At 48.5% G+C, this 20,885-nt stretch overlaps 3 protein-coding genes across 7 annotated transcripts; all 3 read left to right on the top strand.

Moving 5' to 3' along the window:
- Nucleotides 1–1,365: 1,365 nt before the first annotated feature.
- On the top strand, nucleotides 1,366–7,432 carry si:dkey-154p10.3 (uncharacterized). 5 transcript variants are annotated; one of them, XM_087831870.1, is made up of 8 exons: nucleotides 1,369–1,660; nucleotides 1,866–2,306; nucleotides 2,504–3,047; nucleotides 3,117–3,177; nucleotides 4,125–4,268; nucleotides 4,342–4,478; nucleotides 6,361–6,484; nucleotides 7,214–7,432. In XM_087831870.1, exons 2-8 carry the CDS (start codon nucleotides 1,914–1,916, stop codon nucleotides 7,365–7,367), a joined length of 1,557 nt encoding a protein of 518 aa, XP_087687996.1. In that variant the 5' UTR covers nucleotides 1,369–1,660; nucleotides 1,866–1,913; the 3' UTR covers nucleotides 7,368–7,432. The 5 variants fall into 5 exon arrangements, with proteins under 5 accessions (XP_006807070.2, XP_087687996.1, XP_087687995.1 ...); XM_087831869.1 differs by having other exon boundaries at nucleotides 1,369–1,800; XM_087831868.1 differs by having other exon boundaries at nucleotides 1,369–2,306.
- Nucleotides 7,433–10,591: 3,159 nt separating this feature from the next.
- On the top strand, nucleotides 10,592–12,001 carry opn4.1 (opsin 4.1). The gene has a single exon (XM_006807039.2). The coding sequence runs from the start codon at nucleotides 10,592–10,594 to the stop codon at nucleotides 11,999–12,001; it is 1,410 nt and encodes a 469-aa protein (XP_006807102.2).
- Nucleotides 12,002–13,097: 1,096 nt separating this feature from the next.
- LOC102791092 (protein disulfide-isomerase tmx3a-like) lies at nucleotides 13,098–20,367 on the top strand. Its single transcript, XM_006807008.2, has 16 exons — nucleotides 13,098–13,134; nucleotides 13,616–13,664; nucleotides 13,750–13,792; nucleotides 14,785–14,908; nucleotides 15,010–15,055; nucleotides 15,240–15,320; nucleotides 15,419–15,518; nucleotides 15,622–15,699; nucleotides 17,090–17,156; nucleotides 18,705–18,803; nucleotides 19,031–19,088; nucleotides 19,404–19,457; nucleotides 19,561–19,617; nucleotides 19,687–19,816; nucleotides 19,892–19,960; nucleotides 20,033–20,367. The coding sequence occupies exons 1-16, from the start codon at nucleotides 13,098–13,100 to the stop codon at nucleotides 20,210–20,212; spliced, it is 1,272 nt and encodes a 423-aa protein (XP_006807071.2). The 3' UTR covers nucleotides 20,213–20,367.
- Nucleotides 20,368–20,885: the final 518 nt, after the last annotated feature.

The raw sequence follows: 20,885 nt of genomic DNA, 5'->3' as shown, positions 1-20,885 counted from the left end.
CCGGCAGCCTACGTCTATTGCAGCATAACTAAGGGAGGATTCAGGGTCACCTGGTCCAGCCCTAACTATATGCTTTAGCAAAAAGGAAAGTTTGAAGCCTAATCTTGAAAGTAGAGATAGTGTCTGTCTCCTGAATCCAAACTGGAAGCTGGTTCCACAGAAGAGGGGCCTGAAAACTGAAGGCTCTGCCTCCCATTCTACTTTTAAATACTCTAGGAACAACAAGTAGGCCTGCAGAGCGGGAGCGAAGTGCTCTAATAGGGTGATATGGTACTACAAGGTCATTAAGATAAGATGGGGCCTGATTATTTAAGACCTTGTATGTGAGGAGCAGGATTTTGAATTCTGGATTTAACAGGAAGCCAAAACAGGAGAAATATGCTCTCTCTTTCTAGTCCCTGTCAGGACTCTTGCTGCAGCAGTTTGGATCAGCTGAAGGCTTTTCAGGGAGTTTTTAGGACTTCCTGATAATAATGAATTACAGTCGTCCAGCCTGGAAGTAATAAATGCATGAACTAGTTTTTCAGCGTCACTCTGAGACAGGATATTTCTAATTTTAGAGATGTTGCACAAATGGAAGAACGCAGTCTTACATATTTGTTTAATATGTGCGTTGAAGGACATATCCTGGTCAAAAATGACTCCAAGGTTCCTCACAGTGTTACTGGAGGCCAAGGTAATGCCATCCAGAGTAAGAATCTGGTTAGATACCATATTTCTAAGCTTTTCAGGGCCGAGTACAATAACCTCAGTTTGATCTGAATTAAGAAGCAGAAAGTTAGCGGCCATCCAGGTCTTTATGTCTTTAAGACATTCCTGCAGTTTATGGATAAACCTTCTTGATTATGTAACAGAGAGTGAAGTGCTCTGAGGACCAACAACGTGGGCAAACACGTGTGTCTGTGAGTGTGCGGTCACAGCTTGTCATGCAACACTGCACAGTGTGAACTTGCTGTCACGCTATGCGGCTGATTCCTGTTTCACTGACGTCTGTCAAACACTTCCTGTTAGACAGGAAAAAACAGCCAGGTCACGTGACCTTACGTTCTCCTCATTTCTCTTCTGCTGTTAACGCATATGGTTACCATAGAGACATGTGATCCCCCCCCCAACCATCATCTGACATAAAATCAAATAAATGTTATAAAGATACATGCTGGACTTAAAAGCCAGATTTAAACTAAAACAAACAAAACATTTGGAGCTTTTATTGTGAAAGAGTGAACTGAAGTTAATCTCATGTAATCTGATAATCTGAACAGTGTGAGGTCCGACAGGTTTTGTGTAATCCTGAAAACAGGGAGCCGGTTTGGTTCGTGCTCTCTCCGTTTTAAGCCTGAGCTCTGTGCTGTCGATTTTAAAGCCTCCTCTGGGGGCAGCAGAGCGGCCGGCGGGCTCCGAGGAGCCGAATAAGCCGTAGAAGAAGAAATAGGAGCGGATGTAAACAAAGAGGAGCAGGAGAGTTTTAGTGAGACGCTCCGCCGTCTCACCTGGGAGCTCATTTATTGATCTATTAGTGACGTATCGATCCGCTCCTGCTCTGAAACACTGTTAGCCGTTAGCCTGCTAGCCTTCTCCGCGTCTTTGCACTTCCCGCGCGAGCCTAGCTAAAGCGGACGGCGAACGCGCTGCCCTAGATCAGCCAATCATTCCGCTTAACGTACGTTTCGTCATCAAGCAGAGGGGTTGGTACTCTAAGTACTCAGAGTAGTCAGAGTACTTGGACTGTGGAATAAAGTAGAATAACGAAGCCTGCTGCTGATATCTGCACGGATGTTCGGTTCTGCTGCGCTCTGATTGGTCAGTGTTTGAATTCAGGCGTTTTTTTGAGATAAATCCTGTTTACACTGACTGTGTCCCAGCAGGGCCAAAGGACGGACCTCACACCGTGATGTCATGGTGATGTCATAGCGATGTCGTGGGTGAAGCAGCGGTACCGTGACATCAGCCCTGTGACCCTGCAGTTGGGGGGCGGAGCTGTGAGCTCCAGCCTGTACTGTGCTGAGGTGGAGGGCGTGGGGGCGGGGCTAGTGGAGTCCTTCCTGGTGGAGCTTTATCGCTGTAAGCTCTGTCAGTTCACCTGTGGCATCAAAGCCTCCATTAACAGCCACCTGCTGCTCACGCACCGCCCCAACGCCTATCTGGACGGGGCAGAGGCGGGGCTCCAGCAGGGAGCGTCACCCTATCAGCTAAAGCAGAGTGACGAAGATGAGGACTTCCTGCTCTACAACATGCTGGACAACCTGAGCCCGGCTACCTGTGACATCAGCAGTGAGGGCGGGCTGCAGGTGGCCCACACCTGTGAGGTGATAACCACACACACACACAGAGAACAGAATGATTCTGAGCTTTTATTTTAAAAGGTGAAACAATATGAAATTCATAGTCAGACGGTTATTTATGATTTAGCTTTTCAAAATAAGTTTGATTTATTTATCTTATTTTATTCTGAAGGTGTCCTTACACCTGGTAGCCACACCTTAATCTTGTGGTTTGTATGCAGGTCACCACACTCTTTGAGGAAGAGGAAGAGGAGCAGGAGGAGGACTCCTCCATCTTCACTCTGAAGGGGGGCTCTTTATCCTCTCTGGCCGACACCCCCGCCTCCCAGGAGGAGTTGGCGCAGTCCGCCCACCTGATGACCCTTGGGCTGTGTCGGATCTCTGCAGTCAGAGCTCCTCCTCTTCCTCCTTCCTCACCGTCCACACAGCTCACGCAACCACATGACAGCAGTGCCAACAACAAAGTGAAGGCTCCGCCCCCCAGCCTGCTGTGTCTGCTCTGCCCATTAAAACTGCCGTCGCGGCGGCTGCTTGATGTCCATGTCAGGTCGCACCGTGCCAGCGGCGGTTTCGGCTGCGTGCGCTGCAACTGGACGGCCGACAGTTGGGAGGAGGTGGAGCATCATTGGAGGAGCCGCTGTAGCCAGAGGAGGAAAAGGAGGAGGGAGCGGGAAGAGAAGAAGAAGAAAACCGCGGTGGTGGTCTGTCACAGGAAGTTCGAAAACAGCACGCTGAGAAGCGCTCCTGAAAAACCACGGAAACACAGTGAGTGCCCAGCTCTGAACCATCGATCAGTAATCAATAAGAACACTAACACTGATCAGTTTTCTGCAGATGGATGGAGGAGCCAGCTGATTGGACGTGCAAAGCGGAAGGAGGCGGAGCTTCTTGACAGGTAATAATAATAATAATAATAATAATAATAATACATTTTATTTAAAAGCGCCTTTCAAAACACCCGAGGACATAAACAGGCGTAAAACCAGGAAATAAACGTGATGATAAAAGAAAGTTTAAGAGCATGGAGACGTTGAACAGGTGGGTTTTCAAGGTGGACTTTAAAAAAAGGGAATGAGGTGATGTTTCTGAGGTCAGGGGGGAGGGGCAGTCGAGGGGCAGAGCGACTAAAAGTCCCCCATAGAAACACGATGAGAGGAAGGGAAGAGGAGGATCTGAGGCACCAGGATGGAGATCTGTACCAAATCAGAGAGGTGTGGTGGGGAGACAGAATGAATTGCTTTAAATGTACAGAAGAGTATTTTAATGCGAAGTTTAACCATGAAGCTGCTTCAGGATGGTGGGGAGGTGGTGGGCAGAGGGAGTCCCAGTAATAATGCGGGCAGCAGAGTTCTGGACACGCTGAAGCTTGTTGATGGATCTTTGTGTAAGAGTGAGTTACAGTAGTCGATCGACAGGTAACGAGACTGTGGACGAGGATAGCAGGGGCTGTGAAGAAGGGGCGGAGTTGGAAATATGCTGAGCGAGTGACATCATTGATGTGAGAGTTAAAGGATGGTGTCAAGAATGACACCCAAACGTTTCACAGAGGGAGGTAGAAACTGACGAGTCCTTGATAGTAACAGAAAAACAGTTAGCTCTGGATAACTTGGAGCCGACCAGGAGAAGCTCCGAGTTGTTGCTGTTGACTTTAAGAAAGTTGGAGGAAAACCATGAATGAAGTTCAGCTAAGCAGAGGGTGGAGGAGGGTGGAGGGAGAGTTGGGGTTGGTGGGCAGGTAAAGCTGGGTGTCGTCAGCATAACACTGACTGGAGTTTTACAGAGAATCTGAAATGATTAAAACCAGCCAATCGGAACACAGCCTGTGTGCGTGTTTGTTTTCAGGCAGACCAGCAGAGCTCGGCCCGCATCACGGCCGGTCACCATGGAGACCACGAGGAAAACCACGAGGAGGACGAACGGAGACGGCGAGCAGCTAACGGCAGAGAGCGGGAAGCAGACGGGCTTCAGCTGCTCGCTGTGCCACAGGTAACCACGTTACCCATAATCCCTCACTGCACAGAGTCACGTGACCTGGTGATGTCATGGCATTTCTTCTCAGCAGGAAGTTCTCCTCTAAACTGACTCTGAGGCGTCACCTGGGCGTTCACGGGGGAGAGAAACCGTTCACCTGTCCTCACTGCTCCTACAGCAGCCGGCTGAAGGCCTCACTGCTGCAACACCTGAGGACTCACACAGGTAACACACACACACACCTGAGGACTCACACAGGTAACACACACACACACCTGAGGACTCACACCGGTAACACACACACACCTGAGGACTCACACAGGTAACACACACGCACACCTGAGGACTCACACAGGTAACACACACGCACACCTGAGGACTCACACAGGTAACACACACCTGAGGACTCACACAGGTAACACACACGCACACCTGAGGACTCACACAGGTAACACACACACCTGAGGACTCACAAAGGTAACACACACACACACCTGAGGACTCACACAGGTAACACACACACACACCTGAGGACTCACACAGGTAACACACACACACACCTGAGGACTCACACCGGTAACACACACACACCTGAGGACTCACACAGGTAACACACACGCACACCTGAGGACTCACACAGGTAACACACACGCACACCTGAGGACTCACACAGGTAACACACACCTGAGGACTCACACAGGTAACACACACGCACACCTGAGGACTCACACAGGTAACACACACACCTGAGGACTCACAAAGGTAACACATACACCTGAGGACTCACACAGGTAACACACACCTGAGGACTCACACAGGTAACACACACACACCTGAGGACTCACACAGGTAACACACACACACACACACCTGAGGACTCACACAGGTAATACACACACACACACCTGAGGACTCACACAGGTAACACATACACCTGAGGACTCACACAGGTAACACACACACACACACCTGAGGACTCACACAGGTAACACACACACACCTGAGGACTCACACAGGTAACACACACACCTGAGGACTCACACAGGTAATACACACACACACACCTGAGGACTCACACAGGTAACACATACACCTGAGGACTCACACAGGTAACACACACACACACACCTGAGGACTCACACAGGTAACACACACACACACACCTGAGGACTCACACAGGTAACACACACACCTGAGGACTCACAAAGGTAACACATACACCTGAGGACTCACACAGGTAACACACACCTGAGGACTCACACAGGTAACACACACGCACCTGAGGACTCACACAGGTAACACACACACCTGAGGACTCACACAGGTAACACACACACACACACCTGAGGACTCACACAGGTAACACACACACCTGAGGACTCACACCGGTAACACACACACACACCTGAGGACTCACACAGGTAACACACACCTGAGGACTCACACAGGTAACACACACACCTGAAGACTCACACAGGTAATACACACACACCTGAGGACTCACACAGGTAACACACACACCTGAGGACTCACACAGGTAACACACACACACACCTGAAGACTCACACAGGTAACACACACCTGAGGACTCACACCGGTAACACACACACACCTGAGGACTCACACAGGTAACACACACACCTGAGGACTCACACAGGTAACACACACACACACCTGAAGACTCACACAGGTAACACACACCTGAGGACTCACACCGGTAACACACACACACCTGAGGACTCACACAGGTAACACACACACCTGAGGACTCACACAGGTAACACACACACACACCTGAAGACTCACACAGGTAACACACACACACCTGAGGACTCACACAGGTAACACACACACACCTGAAGACTCACACAGGTAACACACACACCTGAAGACTCACACAGGTAACACACACACCTGAGGACTCACACCGGTAACACACACACACACCTGAGGACTCACACAGGTAACACACACACACACACCTGAGGACTCACACCGGTAACACACACACACACCTGAGGACTCACACAGGTAACACACAGAAAGCTGAGAGCCCTTGTCATGTGACTGTCAGGTGACGTTGTGCGTCCCGTGTGTGTGATCTCAGGTGAGAAGCCGTACAGGTGTGCAGAGTGTCCGTATGCGTCCATCGATCGCAGCTCTCTGCTCCGACACTACAGAACTCACAGCCAGGAGAAACCGTACAGGTGTCAGCACTGTGACTACAGCAGGTAACACACCTGACGCACACCTGACACACACCTGGCACACACCTGACGCACACCTGACGCACACCTGGCGCACACCTGACACACACCTGACGCACACCTGGCGCACACCTGACATACACCTGACGCACACCTGGTGCACACCTGACACACACCTGGCACACACCTGGCGCACACCTGACGCACACCTGGCGCACACCTGGCACACACCTGACACACACCTGACACACACTTGGCGCACACCTGACGCACACCTGACACACACCTGACACACACCTGGTGCACACCTGACACACACCTGGTGCACACCTGACACACACCTGACACACACCTGGTGCACACCTGACACACACCTGACACACACCTGGTGCACACCTGACACACACCTGACACACACCTGGTGCACACCTGACACACACCTGGTGCACACCTGACACACACCTGACACACACCTGGCGCACACCTGACACACACCTGGCGCACACCTGTGCTCCCACAAACTCTGCTGCTCAAGTATTTCGAATAATAGAAAATTAAATTGTGACTCTTAAATCGAAGGGTTTATCTGTGTTTTCACGGATGTTGTTTGCAGTTTGGAAACCAATGAGCAGTTCGTCCTGAAACACCTGTGTCAGGATTTATTATTGATCAGTATTGATGTGTGATCTGTTTGATCTGTGGAAAAACTGCAGCCCTAGAATTGGACCGCGTTGTTTTTGTTTTTCTCAACAGCATCCAGAAGAAGAGTTTGGATCTCCATGCTCGCCGCCATCACACTGGTGAGGCGTTCCCGTGTCAACAGTGCGACTACTCGAGCCCGGACCGCCAGCTGCTGCTGAGACATGTCCGCAGACACCACGCCCCCTCCCAGCAAGCTGCGTTCTGAACGTGTGCTGGTGTGACGGAGCTCGGCACAAAGTTTTATTTGTGGACTTTTTTAATGAAAATAAAAGCTTAGAAAAAATAATTTCTGTTCTTATTTATTCACTCTCAGACCTTTACTTTGAAAATATGAAGGCCTTAAACACTCTTTAACTTTGAAAAGGCCTCAATGAGCACATAAGGCGATCATGTGGCAGTCAGCTGATTATTAATCAGGGAATACTAGAATACTATTTTTATTGGAAATAATTGACAAATGTGAGTGAAGCAGCTGACGCCTCACCTGCTGCTCACCTGGACTCAAAATGAGTCAGAACTGAGCAGGTTCTGATTAATCAGGAACCAAAGACGTAACTCTGAGCACACGTCAGGGGGACGGACAACGAGCACCAGACAGATTCCACTCATCTGCATTTCCTGTTAGCTCACACATTAGCTTTGTGTAACAAACATTAGCTTTGTTTCAAGTTTCACTTCCAGCAGTGAAATTCTGCAGGTCAAAACTGACCATAAGATAAACCAAATCAATTCAATTCAGTTTTATTTACACAGCACCAAATCACAACAACAGTCGCCTCAAGGCGACGTAATGTAGACCCTACAATAATACATAGAGAGAAGAACCCAACAATCATATGACCCCCATGAGCACTATGAGCAACAGTGGGAAGGAAAAACTCCCTTTTAACAGGAAGAAACCTCCAGCAGAACCAGGCTCAGGGAGGGGCGGGGCCATCTGCTCCGACCGGTTGGGGAGGGGGAAGGAAGACAGGATAAAGACATGCTGTGGAAGAGAGACAGAGATTGAATAAAGAAAATATATTTTTATTAAAAAAGTAGAGTAAATAAATACAGATTACTGAAAATCCGGTGTGCCAAAGGCCACAACAGGAGGCACAGCAGGAGGCACTGGCCCCTGTCTGAAACCACCTGTGATCTTGTTGTCATCTGCTATCCACAGTCTCCCTTTAACTTGTAGTTTTTCAGCTCCTGATGTTTCCTATTAAAATATCAGCACCTTGGTTTACCAGCCCGTTCTCACTCCCGGGGCGTAGTATACTGACATTTTGTCACATCCCGCGGCGTTCCTAAGGAATGCGAAAGGTGACCTTTCATGTTGTTATGGTCCGTGCCGGGTTATGGCTGAATCCCAGTGGAATGACGGTCCCACGGGAATAGATGTTCCAGCCATGTATTCCAGCCCTAACCTAACCTCATCCATAACCCTAACCAGCAGTTAAATGACGTAAAATAGTGTTTCCCAAAGCGATTTTAGGAAAATGAACGAACGTGTGTAGATTGAGTCGTGTCGTGTGTAGATTACGCTTAGGGAGTGAGAACGTGTTGGGTTTGCACACACCTAGTGCTTTCTCAAATCTAAATACTGTTGTGGTTTATTCTATTCTCATGCATATAACCCAAAGTTCCTCTGTTTAACAATATTCCTACATCTCCACACTCTTTTGCTTCTCTAACCCAACCCTCTCTTGTATCTGCAGCTTAGCTCTGCAGGATCTGTAGTCTTTGTTTACCATTTACTAATGTTCATGTTTCACTCTCCCCTCAGCATCAGATGTATCAGTAATGATTCAAGAGTCTAAATCATCTACCCAGGGACCCTCTTCCCACTGTCCTAGTCTAAGCTTTTCTTGGTGGTGGACTTCCAGAGACGCAGACCCACCACACTGACACCGGTGAACATCCAGGGAGTGGACATTGAGATAGTGACTCTCATAGGTACCTGGGTGTTCACCTGAGTAATAAACTGGAGCCACAACACTGATGCTCTTTACAGGAAGGGTCAGAGCAGACTCTACCTGCTGAGGTCATGTGGAGTCCAGGGAGCGCTTTTAAAGACCTTCTATGACTCTGTGGTGGCATCTGTCATTTTTTACAGTGTGGTATGTTGGAGCAGCAGTTTATCTGCAGCTGAGAGGAAGAGGCTGGATAAACTCATCAGGAAGGCCAGCTCTGTTCTGGGATGCACCCTGGACCCAGTGCAGGTGGTGGAGACAGAAGGCCAAAATAACATCTGATGGACAGAGTCTCCCAGCCCATGCATGTAGATGTTGCTGCAGAGCTGCTGCAGTGACAGACTGCTGCATCCTCGATGCATGAAGGAGCGTTTCTGCTTGTGTGACAATTAAAGGATTATTCTATTCTTACCTCACTGGTTCCTCTTATTACCACCATTATTGACTCTTTCCTCGGTACTGGGACTGCTCCTCCATCATTGAAAGTTCACTTCCTGTGTCTGCCGGTTTTACTCAGATGACACTCAGCTGTATAAACCCAGTCCCCGCCCTGTGACTGCCTCGTGGAGGTTAAATCACGGCTCTCCTCCTGTTTTCTCAAACTCTGTAGTAATAAAACTAAAGTTTGTCAGCACAGCTTCCACTCTAACAAATCCCGCAGGTTTTCCAGTGATAGTGACAGCTCCTCCAACCTGCCCTCCCCTCAGCTGTCGTTCCACTTCCTCCTTCAGAGTAATGCTGTCGTACGTATCCCTAACCTGGGCAATCCCTGCTTGTGTGAGTCACTCCACACTGCCTCTCGTTCTCTTGGGTCTTTGTCTGGTTGTTCCCTCCGCCCGTCTCACCACTATGGGGAAGAGAACCGTCCATCTGTTTAACCTGGCTCACCCTCTCTGACATTGACTCCATATTGTTGTCCAATGCTGGTTTTTGCTACTTGTTTTATGCTTGGTACGGTTGGGTTTTAGTAGGGCGCCCACAAACAACATGTACTGAGATACTGAGATTATGACGTCGTATGAGTGGAAGAACAAACTGACCCACTGAGCTCTGAAAAACAAAACCATCCGTTTCCCCTCTGTCCTTGACTAATGGCATGACTTAATGATTGGGCTCATTTCGAGGACTTGGACAGGAAACGCTGTGACCTATAAACGACCATCTGACTGTGTTTTCACTAAAAGCTCATTAACCTCACGAATGGCCCACATTAACCTGCAGCAATCAGGTCATATCTGATCCAGATGTTTGCTTCTTCTCCGAGTGCAGAGAGTTAATGGATCGGTCAACTCGATAATGCGCCGCCATCCATCGATCAGGCCAACATAAAGAGCCGTAGCCTGACCGAGCCGGCACGCAGAGCCAACTGAGAGCGCTCGAGCCCACATCCAACCGATCCGGTTAGCGTTCATCATCCGACGGAAATCCTGTTAGCGCCACGCAGACGTCCTGCCGGCATCCGGCTGCCATCGCGATGAGTCACATCCACTCGAGCAGGAAGTCAGCTCTGTGCCCTCTGGGAGGAAACTGCACTGAGCACCATCACCAGGTTAGGATGTCTAAACTGCTCCACCTGCCCGACCACGCCCCTACACAGAGTGTAGCCCAGTCTCACCTGTTTCCTACCGCGGATGTCCCTGACCACGCCCACTACATCATTGGCTCAGTCATCCTGTTGGTAGGGGTAACGGGCATGCTGGGAAACGCTCTGGTCATCTACGTGTTCTGTCGCAGTCGGACGCTAAGGTCGCCCAGCAACCTGCTAGTGGTTAACTTGGCGGCCGCCGACTTCCTGATGTCCTTGACACAGTCTCCGGTCTTCTTCATGGCCAGCCTGCATCGCCGCTGGGTGTTTGGGGAGCTGGCCTGCGAGCTGTACGCCTTCTGCGGCGCTCTCTTTGGCATCACCTCCATGATAACGCTGACGGCAATCGTGGTGGACCGTTGCCTGGCTATCACGCGTCCTCTGGCGATGCTGGGTGGGGTGAGTCATCAGAGAGTGTTGGTGGTGGTGGCGGTTGTGTGGCTGTACTCGCTGGGCTGGAGTCTGCCGCCGTTCTTCGGGTGGAGCGCCTACGTCCCTGAAGGCCTGCAGACGTCCTGCAGCTGGGACTACATGAGCTTTACAGCTGCTGTGCGCACGTACACCCTCCTGCTGTTCTCCTTCGTCTTCTTCCTCCCGCTCGCTGTCATTGCTGCGTGCTACTTTGCCATTTTCCGGGCAGTGCAGCAGGCGGGGCGGGAGATAGAGCAGCTGAACCGTGGCGAGGTCAACAAGGCATATGAGCGTCTGCGCAGCGAGTGGCGAATGGCTAAGGTGGCTCTGGGAGTAATCCTGCTCTTCGTCGTTTCCTGGTCGCCATACTCTGTAGTTGCTCTCACCGCCACCGCTGGCTACGCGCACCTGCTGACTCCATACATGAACTCGGTGCCAGCTGTCATCGCCAAGGCCTCGGCCATCCACAACCCCATTATCTATGCCATCACACACCCAAAGTACCGCGCCGCCATTGGTCACTATGTCCCTTTTCTTCGCAGCGTGCTACGGCTGCAGGAGAAGGACCTGCGCTCCTCTTTCAGCTCAAGCGCCACTTCGTCTCGCTGTACCACTTTTACCAGCTCGCCAAAAGGTCGACTTAATGCCGGCGTCAGGACCAATGGCCACCAGGCTCAGAACCGCCTATCCTCCGTGTCTGACAGCAAGTTGTGCTGGATGGAGAGCGTTGCCGATGTCTCAAGCAGAAGATCAGAGAGGCAGGCATTCTCAGAGGTCGCCGCTAACCCCTTGGACTCCGCCACACTGAGGCAGCACGTGGGCCACACCGACGCCAGTTCATCGGACGGCGCCGTGCTCGAGGCCAAACTTCTGCTGCCTCCTCTGTGATGCTGCTCTCATGGTTCTGCTCTTACTGGTCAAAGGTTTTGATCAGATGAGAGAAGAATCAGGGAGTGATGCAGGCCTTTGATGGTGATGACATCACTGTGTTGCTCACGGCTACGCAGCTGATTGGAAACTTGAGCTTCATGTGAATATTGATTGATTTTCCTGTGAACGATTCGGTTTTCTGATTAATTTGTCAGTAAAGTTCAGTTCAAGCTAAATTTCTTCAGGTTTGTTTTTTACCACAGAAACATGATGATGTGTGAGGCGTGACTGAAATGTGAAATCTGCAGCAGTGTTTGAGCATCAATATCTCCAAAGCTTCCAAAGATCAAACCCTGAAATGTTAGAAAAGCCGGATTGTTTTTTTTTACCTTCACATGAACCAGGATGTGTAATGTTCAAGAATAAAAAATGAAAGCCGCCCTGTAAAGTCTCCTTATTAAGCACACACGGGTAAAGAATCAACTAGTGACAATGTGGATGTTATATAAATAATTTCACAGTGCTGTAAAGCATGTAGAAACTCTTTAACATGGAATCCTGAGTCAGAACATTAAGAACATTTTCATTTGGCGTTCATGCTGCACCACAAAAACAAAAATATCAGCAGATTCAAATTCAAATCACTGTAGTCCAATCATCTTCTTGCCCACCTTCTTTGAGCCAATTAGCCTCCACTCTGTGTGGTTTAAATCTCCACCTCACAGAGCTCTGTTTGAGCCTATATATATCTATATCTATATAGATAGATAGATAGATAGATAGATATCTAGATAGATAGATAGATAGATAGATAGATAGATCAGTAGAGCAGAAAACATTAAACTGCTTGTCCATTTTCCCCTCCATTACTTCCTTTTCTCCAAATCTCTTTCCTCTTCTGTCCTTCTTTCCTGTCTCCCTCTGGTGCAGTGGTGCCCCCTGCTGGTCTCCCCTGGCCTCCCGCAGCTTTAAAGTCAGCTGTGCTGTTGTTGTTCATGTGAAGCAGCTGTGAATAAAGTTTGATTGAATGCAGCCTGCTAATCTGTAAGATTAGCAGTGTGTTCTGTGTTAGCAGATAGCAGATTAGTTCTGTGCTGTTAATCCAGTTTCAGCCATGATGGCGGACAGGAGGACCACAGTCCTGCTCTCAGGTACGTCCAAACTTTCTTCCTCTTTATCGTTGCAGAGTGTGAGGAAAGGGCAGCTCGAGACTCGAGAACCTACAGATGGATTACAGTCAGATTACTGAGCTGTTAATCTGAAAACAGTCTGTTTCTGGTTTCAGCTGAAATCAATTCCTTTTTATTTATCTATGTAGCTCCAAATCATAGTAGCAGTCTCCTCGAGGTTTATATTGTAAGGTAGACCCTACAATAATACACACAGAGTCCATTTTTAAAAATCAGCTTCCCCCTGAGCCGGCCCCAAATCATCTGATCACAGATTGATGTTTGTGAGATTAAACTTTAATCTGAAAGTTTTAATTGGAGGTATTCATACTCCACGTCTGATGGAGTCATGTGACTCAATGTATCAGGTGAACGAAGGCCTGAAATATCAGAGCATGATCAGTGGGATCCGGGAAAATGGCCTGGAAACTAAGTTAATGGACCTTTGTGTGTGTGTGGTCAGTGCTGCTGTTTGCGTCTGCGGCGGCGTTCGTGGAGGAGCTCGATGATTCGTGAGTTCAAACTGAATGTTGAATTTAACTGACTTTAGGTTGATGATCAGTAATCACTAATCAGGCTGATTGATCGTCTTTTCAGCTTCATGGAGACAAAAGGAGACGATGAAATCTGGCTCATCAAGGTACAGATGAGTTTACTCTGTGTACTGTGTGTACTTTACTTATTTGTACTTATTAATAATAATACTAAACACTACGTGTCTGCAGCAGCTTTCTAAACGCCGTGCTTCACAGAATGCAGCAGCGTTAAAACACAACCGAACAAGAAGAACCAAGAACACGAAAAGCACTGCATGGTCTCGGGGGGGATCAATGATCACTGATTAAGAGGTTGTACAGAAAAAATATGATTAGGATCAAGAACAAAGACTTAATCCAAGTTCAGTTCAAAGAAAGTAGAAATCTGAGGCCACCTGAGCATACCTGCAGATTAACTGAGGGGAAACAGATGCAAGCTAAACAGGTCTAAGGATGGAGCCGAGTGGTACTCCACGTGATAAAGAGCACGTCCGCACTGACTGTTTGATAAAAGCACGAAAAACACAGGTGACGTTCCACCTGCATCACAGTCGGGTCCAATCAGAGCAGGGAGATTACCTGATCCTACAGTCGGGTCCGATCAGAGCAGAGAGATTACCTGATCCTACGGTCGGGTCCAATCAGAGCAGAGAGATTACCTGATCCTACGGTCGGGTCCAATCAGAGCAGAGAGATTACCTGATCCTACGGTCGGGTCCAATCAGAGCAGGGAGATTACCCGATCCTACGGTCGGGTCCAATCAGAGCAGGGAGGTTACCCGATCCTACGGTCGGGTCCGATCAGAGCAGGGAGATTACCCGATCCTACGGTCGGGTCCGATCAGAGCAGGGAGATTACCCGATCCTACGGTCGGGTCCGATCAGAGCAGGGAGATTACCTGATCCTACGGTCGGGTCCAATCAGAGCAGAGAGATTTTGCTTTGAAAGCCGAGAGAAATCTGATATTGGACGTTAGTAACATCCTCTGAGACTGTATTGCGGTTCATTTCAGAGTACTTGTCATGCAATTGTGTTTTTCCTTCTTCTTCTTGAGTGTTTCTGAGTGTTGTCTGCCCCTGTCGTGTCTCGCTGCAGTTTTACGCCCCCTGGTGTACATTCTGTAAACAACTGGATCCGGTTTGGCATCAGATTGGATCAGAATTTAGGAGTCTCGGCTCTCCGGTCCACGTCGGCAAATCAGATGCAACTGCCAACACCGGTCAGTCACTGTGAAAATTAAAGCACTGATTTACCAGCAAATGTTGTCAGTGACTGTCAAAATAAAAGCCCAGAGGTCAGATGTGTTCTCTCTGTCTGAAGGTTTGGCCAAAGAGTTTCACGTCAGAACGTATCCAGCCATCGTTATGTAAGTCCTCACTGTGACGTCACACACACATCAGATCCACTGACTGAGGTGTTTAATTTTACACCATCAGATGCACCTCAGTCAGGTGGTATAACAGGCAGAGCTACACCACGGTCAGGTGTGACAGGTGTGACAGTGATGCAGGCATGCTGCAGGTCTTTAACCAGCTGTTTCCTGTTTCCAGGTTAAAGAAGAATATAAAATATAATTATTCAGGCGTGAGAACCAAAGATGGAATAATGGATTTTGCTAATCGGATTGCTGGGTGAGTTTAGACAGCCGACACAAAAAAAGGGAAAATGATGTTTAACATGGCGGTGATGTCACAGTGATATCACATTGGGAATCTGTCTTATTGCTCAGGCCGCTGGTTCGATCACTTAGTAGTGTGCAGCTCTTCCAGCACGCCATGAGCCGCCATGATGTCATGTTTGTTTATGTAGGAGCCACGTCACCGCTAAAGGTACACACACACACACACGTGCACGCGCGCACACACACGTACACACACGTGCACACACACACACACACACACATACACACAACTGACCTGTGGTGTGTTTCAGGGAAACTACACGTCAGTCGCTGAGCAGCTGATTGTCCACACTTACTTCTTCTCAGTCAGCAGAGACGTCCTACCGAAGGTCAGAAAACTCTATCGTCTGTTGGTCAAACGTGTCCATCACCTGATAGAGCTGACCTTATCCACATGCTGAGACAAAACTTTAAAAATCCCCCCGATGTCCACAAGGTTTCAAACTGTGGTGGACATCCAGCAGCAGGTGTAATATTTTCCTGGAACGTCAGTGTGTTCCTTTAAAAAGACAGGTTTATACTCATCATTCCCACCCTGGAGGAAAATGTCTGCGTCCAAGCCTGTAGATAATCTGAGTCTGTAGATAATACGGAGCCCCGCAAGGGACATGGGAGAAAAAAAAATTACAATGAACTTTTGCGAGATCTCTCAAAACTAACTCTAATAATCTGAGTCTGTAGATAATCTGTGTCTTTATCTGTAGATAATCTGTGTCTGAGTCTGTAGATAATCTGCGTCTGTAGATAATCTGCGTCTGTAGATAATCTGCGTCTGAGTCTGTAGATAATCTGCGTCTGTAGATAATCTGCGTCTGTAGATAATCTGCGTCTGAGTCTGTAGATAATCTGCGTCTGAGTCTGTAGATATCTACAGACTCAGACTCAGATTAATCTGAGTCTGAGTCCGTAGATAATCTGAGTCTGTGTCCGTAGATAATCTGTGTCCGTAGATAATCTGTGTCCGTAGATAATCTGTGTCCGTAGATAATCTGTGTCTGCAGATAATCTGTGTCCGTAGATAATCTGTGTCTGCAGATAATCTGTGTCCGTAGATAATCTGTGTCTTTATCTGTAGATAATCTGCGTCTGAGTCTGTAGATAATCTGCGTCTGAGTCTGTAGATAATCTGCGTCTGAGTCTGTAGATATCTACAGACTCAGACTCAGATTAATCTGAGTCTGAGTCCGTAGATAATCTGAGTCTGTGTCCGTAGATAATCTGTGTCCGTAGATAATCTGTGTCCGTAGATAATCTGTGTCCGTAGATAATCTGAGTCCGTAGATAATCTGCGTCTGAGTCCGTAGATAATCTGCGTCTGAGTCCGTAGATAATCTGCGTCTGAGTCCGTAGATAATCTGTGTCCGTAGATAATCTGTGTCCGTAGATAATCTGTGTCCGTAGATAATCTGTGTCCGTAGATAATCTGTGTCCGTAGATAATCTGTGTCCGTAGATAATCTGTGTCCGAGTCTGTAGATAATCTGTGTCCGTAGATAATCTGCGTCCGTAGATAATCTGCGTCCGTAGATAATCTGCGTCCGTAGATAATCTGCGTCCGTAGATAATCTGCGTCCGTAGATAATCTGCGTCCGTAGATAATCTGTGTCTTTATCTGTAGATAATCTGTGTCTGTAGATAATCTGCGTCCGTAGATAATCTGCGTCTGAGTCTGTAGATAATCTGCGTCTGAGTCTGTAGATAATCTGTGTCTTTGTTTCAGGCGGTGTCTCTGTCCACTCTGCCTGCTGTGGTGGTATTTAAAGATGGGACTTACTTCACCTACAGCGGTGAGTTGATTTTGATGAACGGGCCAACAGAACTCTTTCTCATGGAATATTAAATAACAGCAAAAAAGCTACAGCTCTGCACAAACGTCTTCAGCCACCAAAACTTGTTTGTACAAAAAAAATTGAAAATCGTGTCGTACAGCTACAACACAGTAACTTCACACAATAAAGTCAAAGGAGCTTGCAAAGAAAAGCGTCTGGACTTCTTTAAGTTGCTTGAAGATGGTCGCTCACAGTGGACATAGATGCTTCTTTCACTCCTCTTTCAAACCATCTGTCCTCTCTGTCCAAAATGTGAACGTTGGCATCCTCGAAAGAGTGACCCTTGACCTTTAGATGCAGATGGACAGCTGAGTCTTGTCCTGTGGAGGTGGCTCTTCTGTGTTGTGCCATGCGCTTGTTAAGTGGCTGTTTGGTCTCTCCGATGTAGAGGTCTGAGCATTCCTCGCTGCTGTACAGCAAACACCACATTGTTAAGTCTGTGTTTTGGCGTTTTGTCTTTCGGGTGAACCAGTTTCTGTCTGAGTGTGTTGCTGGGTCTGAAGTACTGTACTGGAAACTCTGGCTGATTAGGACCCACACCCGCTTTCACACCTTGGCTCAGGCGATTAGAGGATCATCAGGGGGTCCTTTTGTCCCTCTTTGGGGGGGAAACTCCCACTAGGTTTATATCTGGGACTCTCCACCATTTGACCTTAGAACTGAAGAAGCTTCTTGGATGAAGGTGAAACGTCTTCAAGCAACTTAAAGAAGTCCAGACGCTTTTCTTTGCAAGCTCCTTTGACTACAATGACCTGGATGACTGAGAACCTTCACAGACATACTTCATGGTCCTGCACACACTTTAGCTCTGAACTGTAAATATTAACTATAAAAACAATACAATTTTAAAATGAAGACAGCAAAGGGAAACAAGAACTGTTTAGTCAGTCCTGCCTGCTGAGGACCAGGTGAATATGGGCAGAGATGCACGTTAGTTTGTACTAATAGTTCTGTGTTACTGGGTGACAGCGGAGTTTTTTTTTTGTTTTTTTTTTTGTTTGGGGGGGTAAGATAACCTCCTTAGAGAAGCTTTCAGGACCAAAAACAAGAAGCTCAGTTTACCAGAACGAAGAAGTCTGAGGATCCATTAAAGTGTTCGCTCAGGTCGTCTTAACAGAAACACAGCTGAGTATCACCAGCGTAGCAGAGCTGTGTCAGTGCTGGATCTCACTGTGCAGTTGAAGGACACTGGCTGATAATAGGGAGAACCTGTAGGAGTAATGTCAGCAGGAAGAAGTGCAGGTGTGTGACAGTGAGATCCATCATGGAAGTCAAACCAGGCTAAAAGGATCCAGGCTTGAACTTTGAACTGATCACAGTCATTGGAAGTTGTGTCAGTAAAAGCAGATGTGGTTAGTAACTCCTTCATGTGCACATGGAGCTCTGTGGTTTGTATCTGCTGTCAGCTCTTCTGAGCTTCTGGTACAAATCAGACTGACGTGGGGAACTCATGCCTTTGCTGTGTCCATTTCACCTGACTTAAACAAGCTGCTTACTGTCTTTCAGAGGAACGTGACGGGGACCTGAAGTTGTGGATTAACAGAGAACGATTCCCAAACTTCTCCCAGATCGACAGCTACACTCTGTATGCCATGGGAGAGACAGGTAACACCTGAGTGCACTGTGATGTCATCAGGTACCTTCAGCCAAAGCACTGAACAACGTTGACTTTGGAAACAGACCCATCAGTTTCCTGTCAGGGAGACGTTCACCTGAACAATAATGAAACTGGAAGCAGGCGGGTCTGTTTGGGACAAAGCACTGACATGCCTGGATTTCACTCACTGGTTGCTGATTGGCTCAGGTGCAGTGACTCCGCCTCTGTCCTGCAGGTAAGCTGGTGCTGTTGGCGTTGGTGGAGGAGAAGCACCTGTGTGAAGAAAGTCTCAGGTAACCCCATCTGCTCTCTCTTGGTACCCTCTGTGCAATATTCTGGCGGTTGTGCAGTTACTGTCCCCCTCCTTAGTGACCACAGCCTGATTGTATATTATTGTCCTTGTACCCCCCCTCAATGCTTCTGTAACTCATACACCGTGTATATAGTGTACTTATATTGTTTTCTTTACTTTTGCATCTTTGTGGTCTTGCATTTGTGCTGTGCAAGCAGCTGCACAATGACAATAAAAAAGAAGTATCTCAGTGCTCATCTTCCAGGCAAAGTTTACCTGTGACTGTGCTCTGAAGCATTTCCTGTCACCTGTTCAGGTATAAGAGTCTGTTGGAAAGTGTGGCTGCAGAGCACAGAGACATCTACAGCAGGTCAGACTTTTATTCTGAAAAGTACAGGAAACAGGGAGCGAACTCCGATCTCATTCCCTCTCTACCTTTCTCCGCCCACTCTTGTCTGACCCCGCCCCTTCAGGGAGATGTACTTCGGCTTCATGGCGGGCTCTGATTACATCAGCGGCCTGGTGATGGGGTGAGTCTGTACCTCTGACATCAGCTTCACTCTGATTGGACGCCTCTGACTTGTCGTTGTTTTCAACAGTGAGATCGTTGTGCCCACATTCATCGTGGTGAATCTGTCCAATGATGGCTACTTCCTGCCCCCTGGCACTGTGCAAACGGAGCGCAACCTGCTGGACTTCCTGGACGGCGTGCTGAACGGCAGCGTGCAGGTGAGTCAGGTGAGGCTCACCTCCAGACAGGAAGCAGCTGCTGGATTCTGAACATCTGTCTGCTCTTTGCCTTAGGGTCACGGAGGAAACGGCGCCCTTCAGCGAGTCAGACGCCTCGTTTATGATACCAGAGTCACGCTGGCAGTAAGTCACATCATCATCATCATCATCCTGCTTCCTGTTTGATCAGTCTGACTGTATGTTTCTCGCACGCAGCCCGTCTTCAGCCACGCGCCGCTGCTTGGCTGCTTTCTGGTCGCCTTCCCACTTACCATCGGCGCCTGCTTCTGCTACCTGTGCTTTAAGGCCCGCCCCACTGAGGTCGATGAAGATGGCACGCCACTGTTAACGCCTCCGCTGGGAGGCCACAAAAAAAGCAAGAAGAAGTCAGACTGATGGCATGACTACCGAGAGGACCTGAGATCCAGAATCACGGCTGAAGCGTAGCCGAGGATGTTTTCCTCCGATCTGTGACAGCTCGGCCTGAATCCCGCAGCGATGAAAAAAGTTCTGTTACAACAGCTGCGACCAATAAAAGCAAAGAAAATGTGTTGTATGAACCTTTGTTTCCTTCAGAGTGCAAACACAAACAGCCTGTGTCCCTCCACGCTACAACACGGGTATGCACAGGAAGTGTTACGGTGTGTTCACACCGAACGCGATGGACGTGAACAAAAACGCCCCAAACGCCCCTAATTTGACGCGTGCACATTCGCGCCTCAACGCGTGTCCAAGAAAAATCCATCGCGCGTCAAAATATCATATTTTGACGCGCGTGAACCGGAAATGTGGGAGGGATGTGGGAGGAAGTTGTGCCAGACCGGTATCCTTGCAAGATGGCAGCTGTCGAGTTAGCGCTTGAAGAGAGAGTCTCCCTTCTCTATGTACTGTGGAGAGCAGAGCAGCGGCGTAAAAGACGCCCTCGCCGTACCTGGGTCCATCAGGTCCTCCAGAGGCATGAGCAGTTTGGTGAGTTTCACCATTTGCTCCAGGAGCTGCGCCTGGATGACGGCCGATTCCAGCGACATCACCGTCTTTCACTCGGCCAGTTTGAGGACCTGCTTCCCCG

This window comes from Neolamprologus brichardi, chromosome 18 (genome assembly GCF_056152115.1).
Source record: "Neolamprologus brichardi isolate AB-2024 chromosome 18, ASM5615211v1, whole genome shotgun sequence".
Classification (NCBI taxonomy): domain Eukaryota; kingdom Metazoa; phylum Chordata; class Actinopteri; order Cichliformes; family Cichlidae; genus Neolamprologus; species Neolamprologus brichardi.
This window is presented reverse-complemented; position numbering and strand designations above follow the sequence as displayed.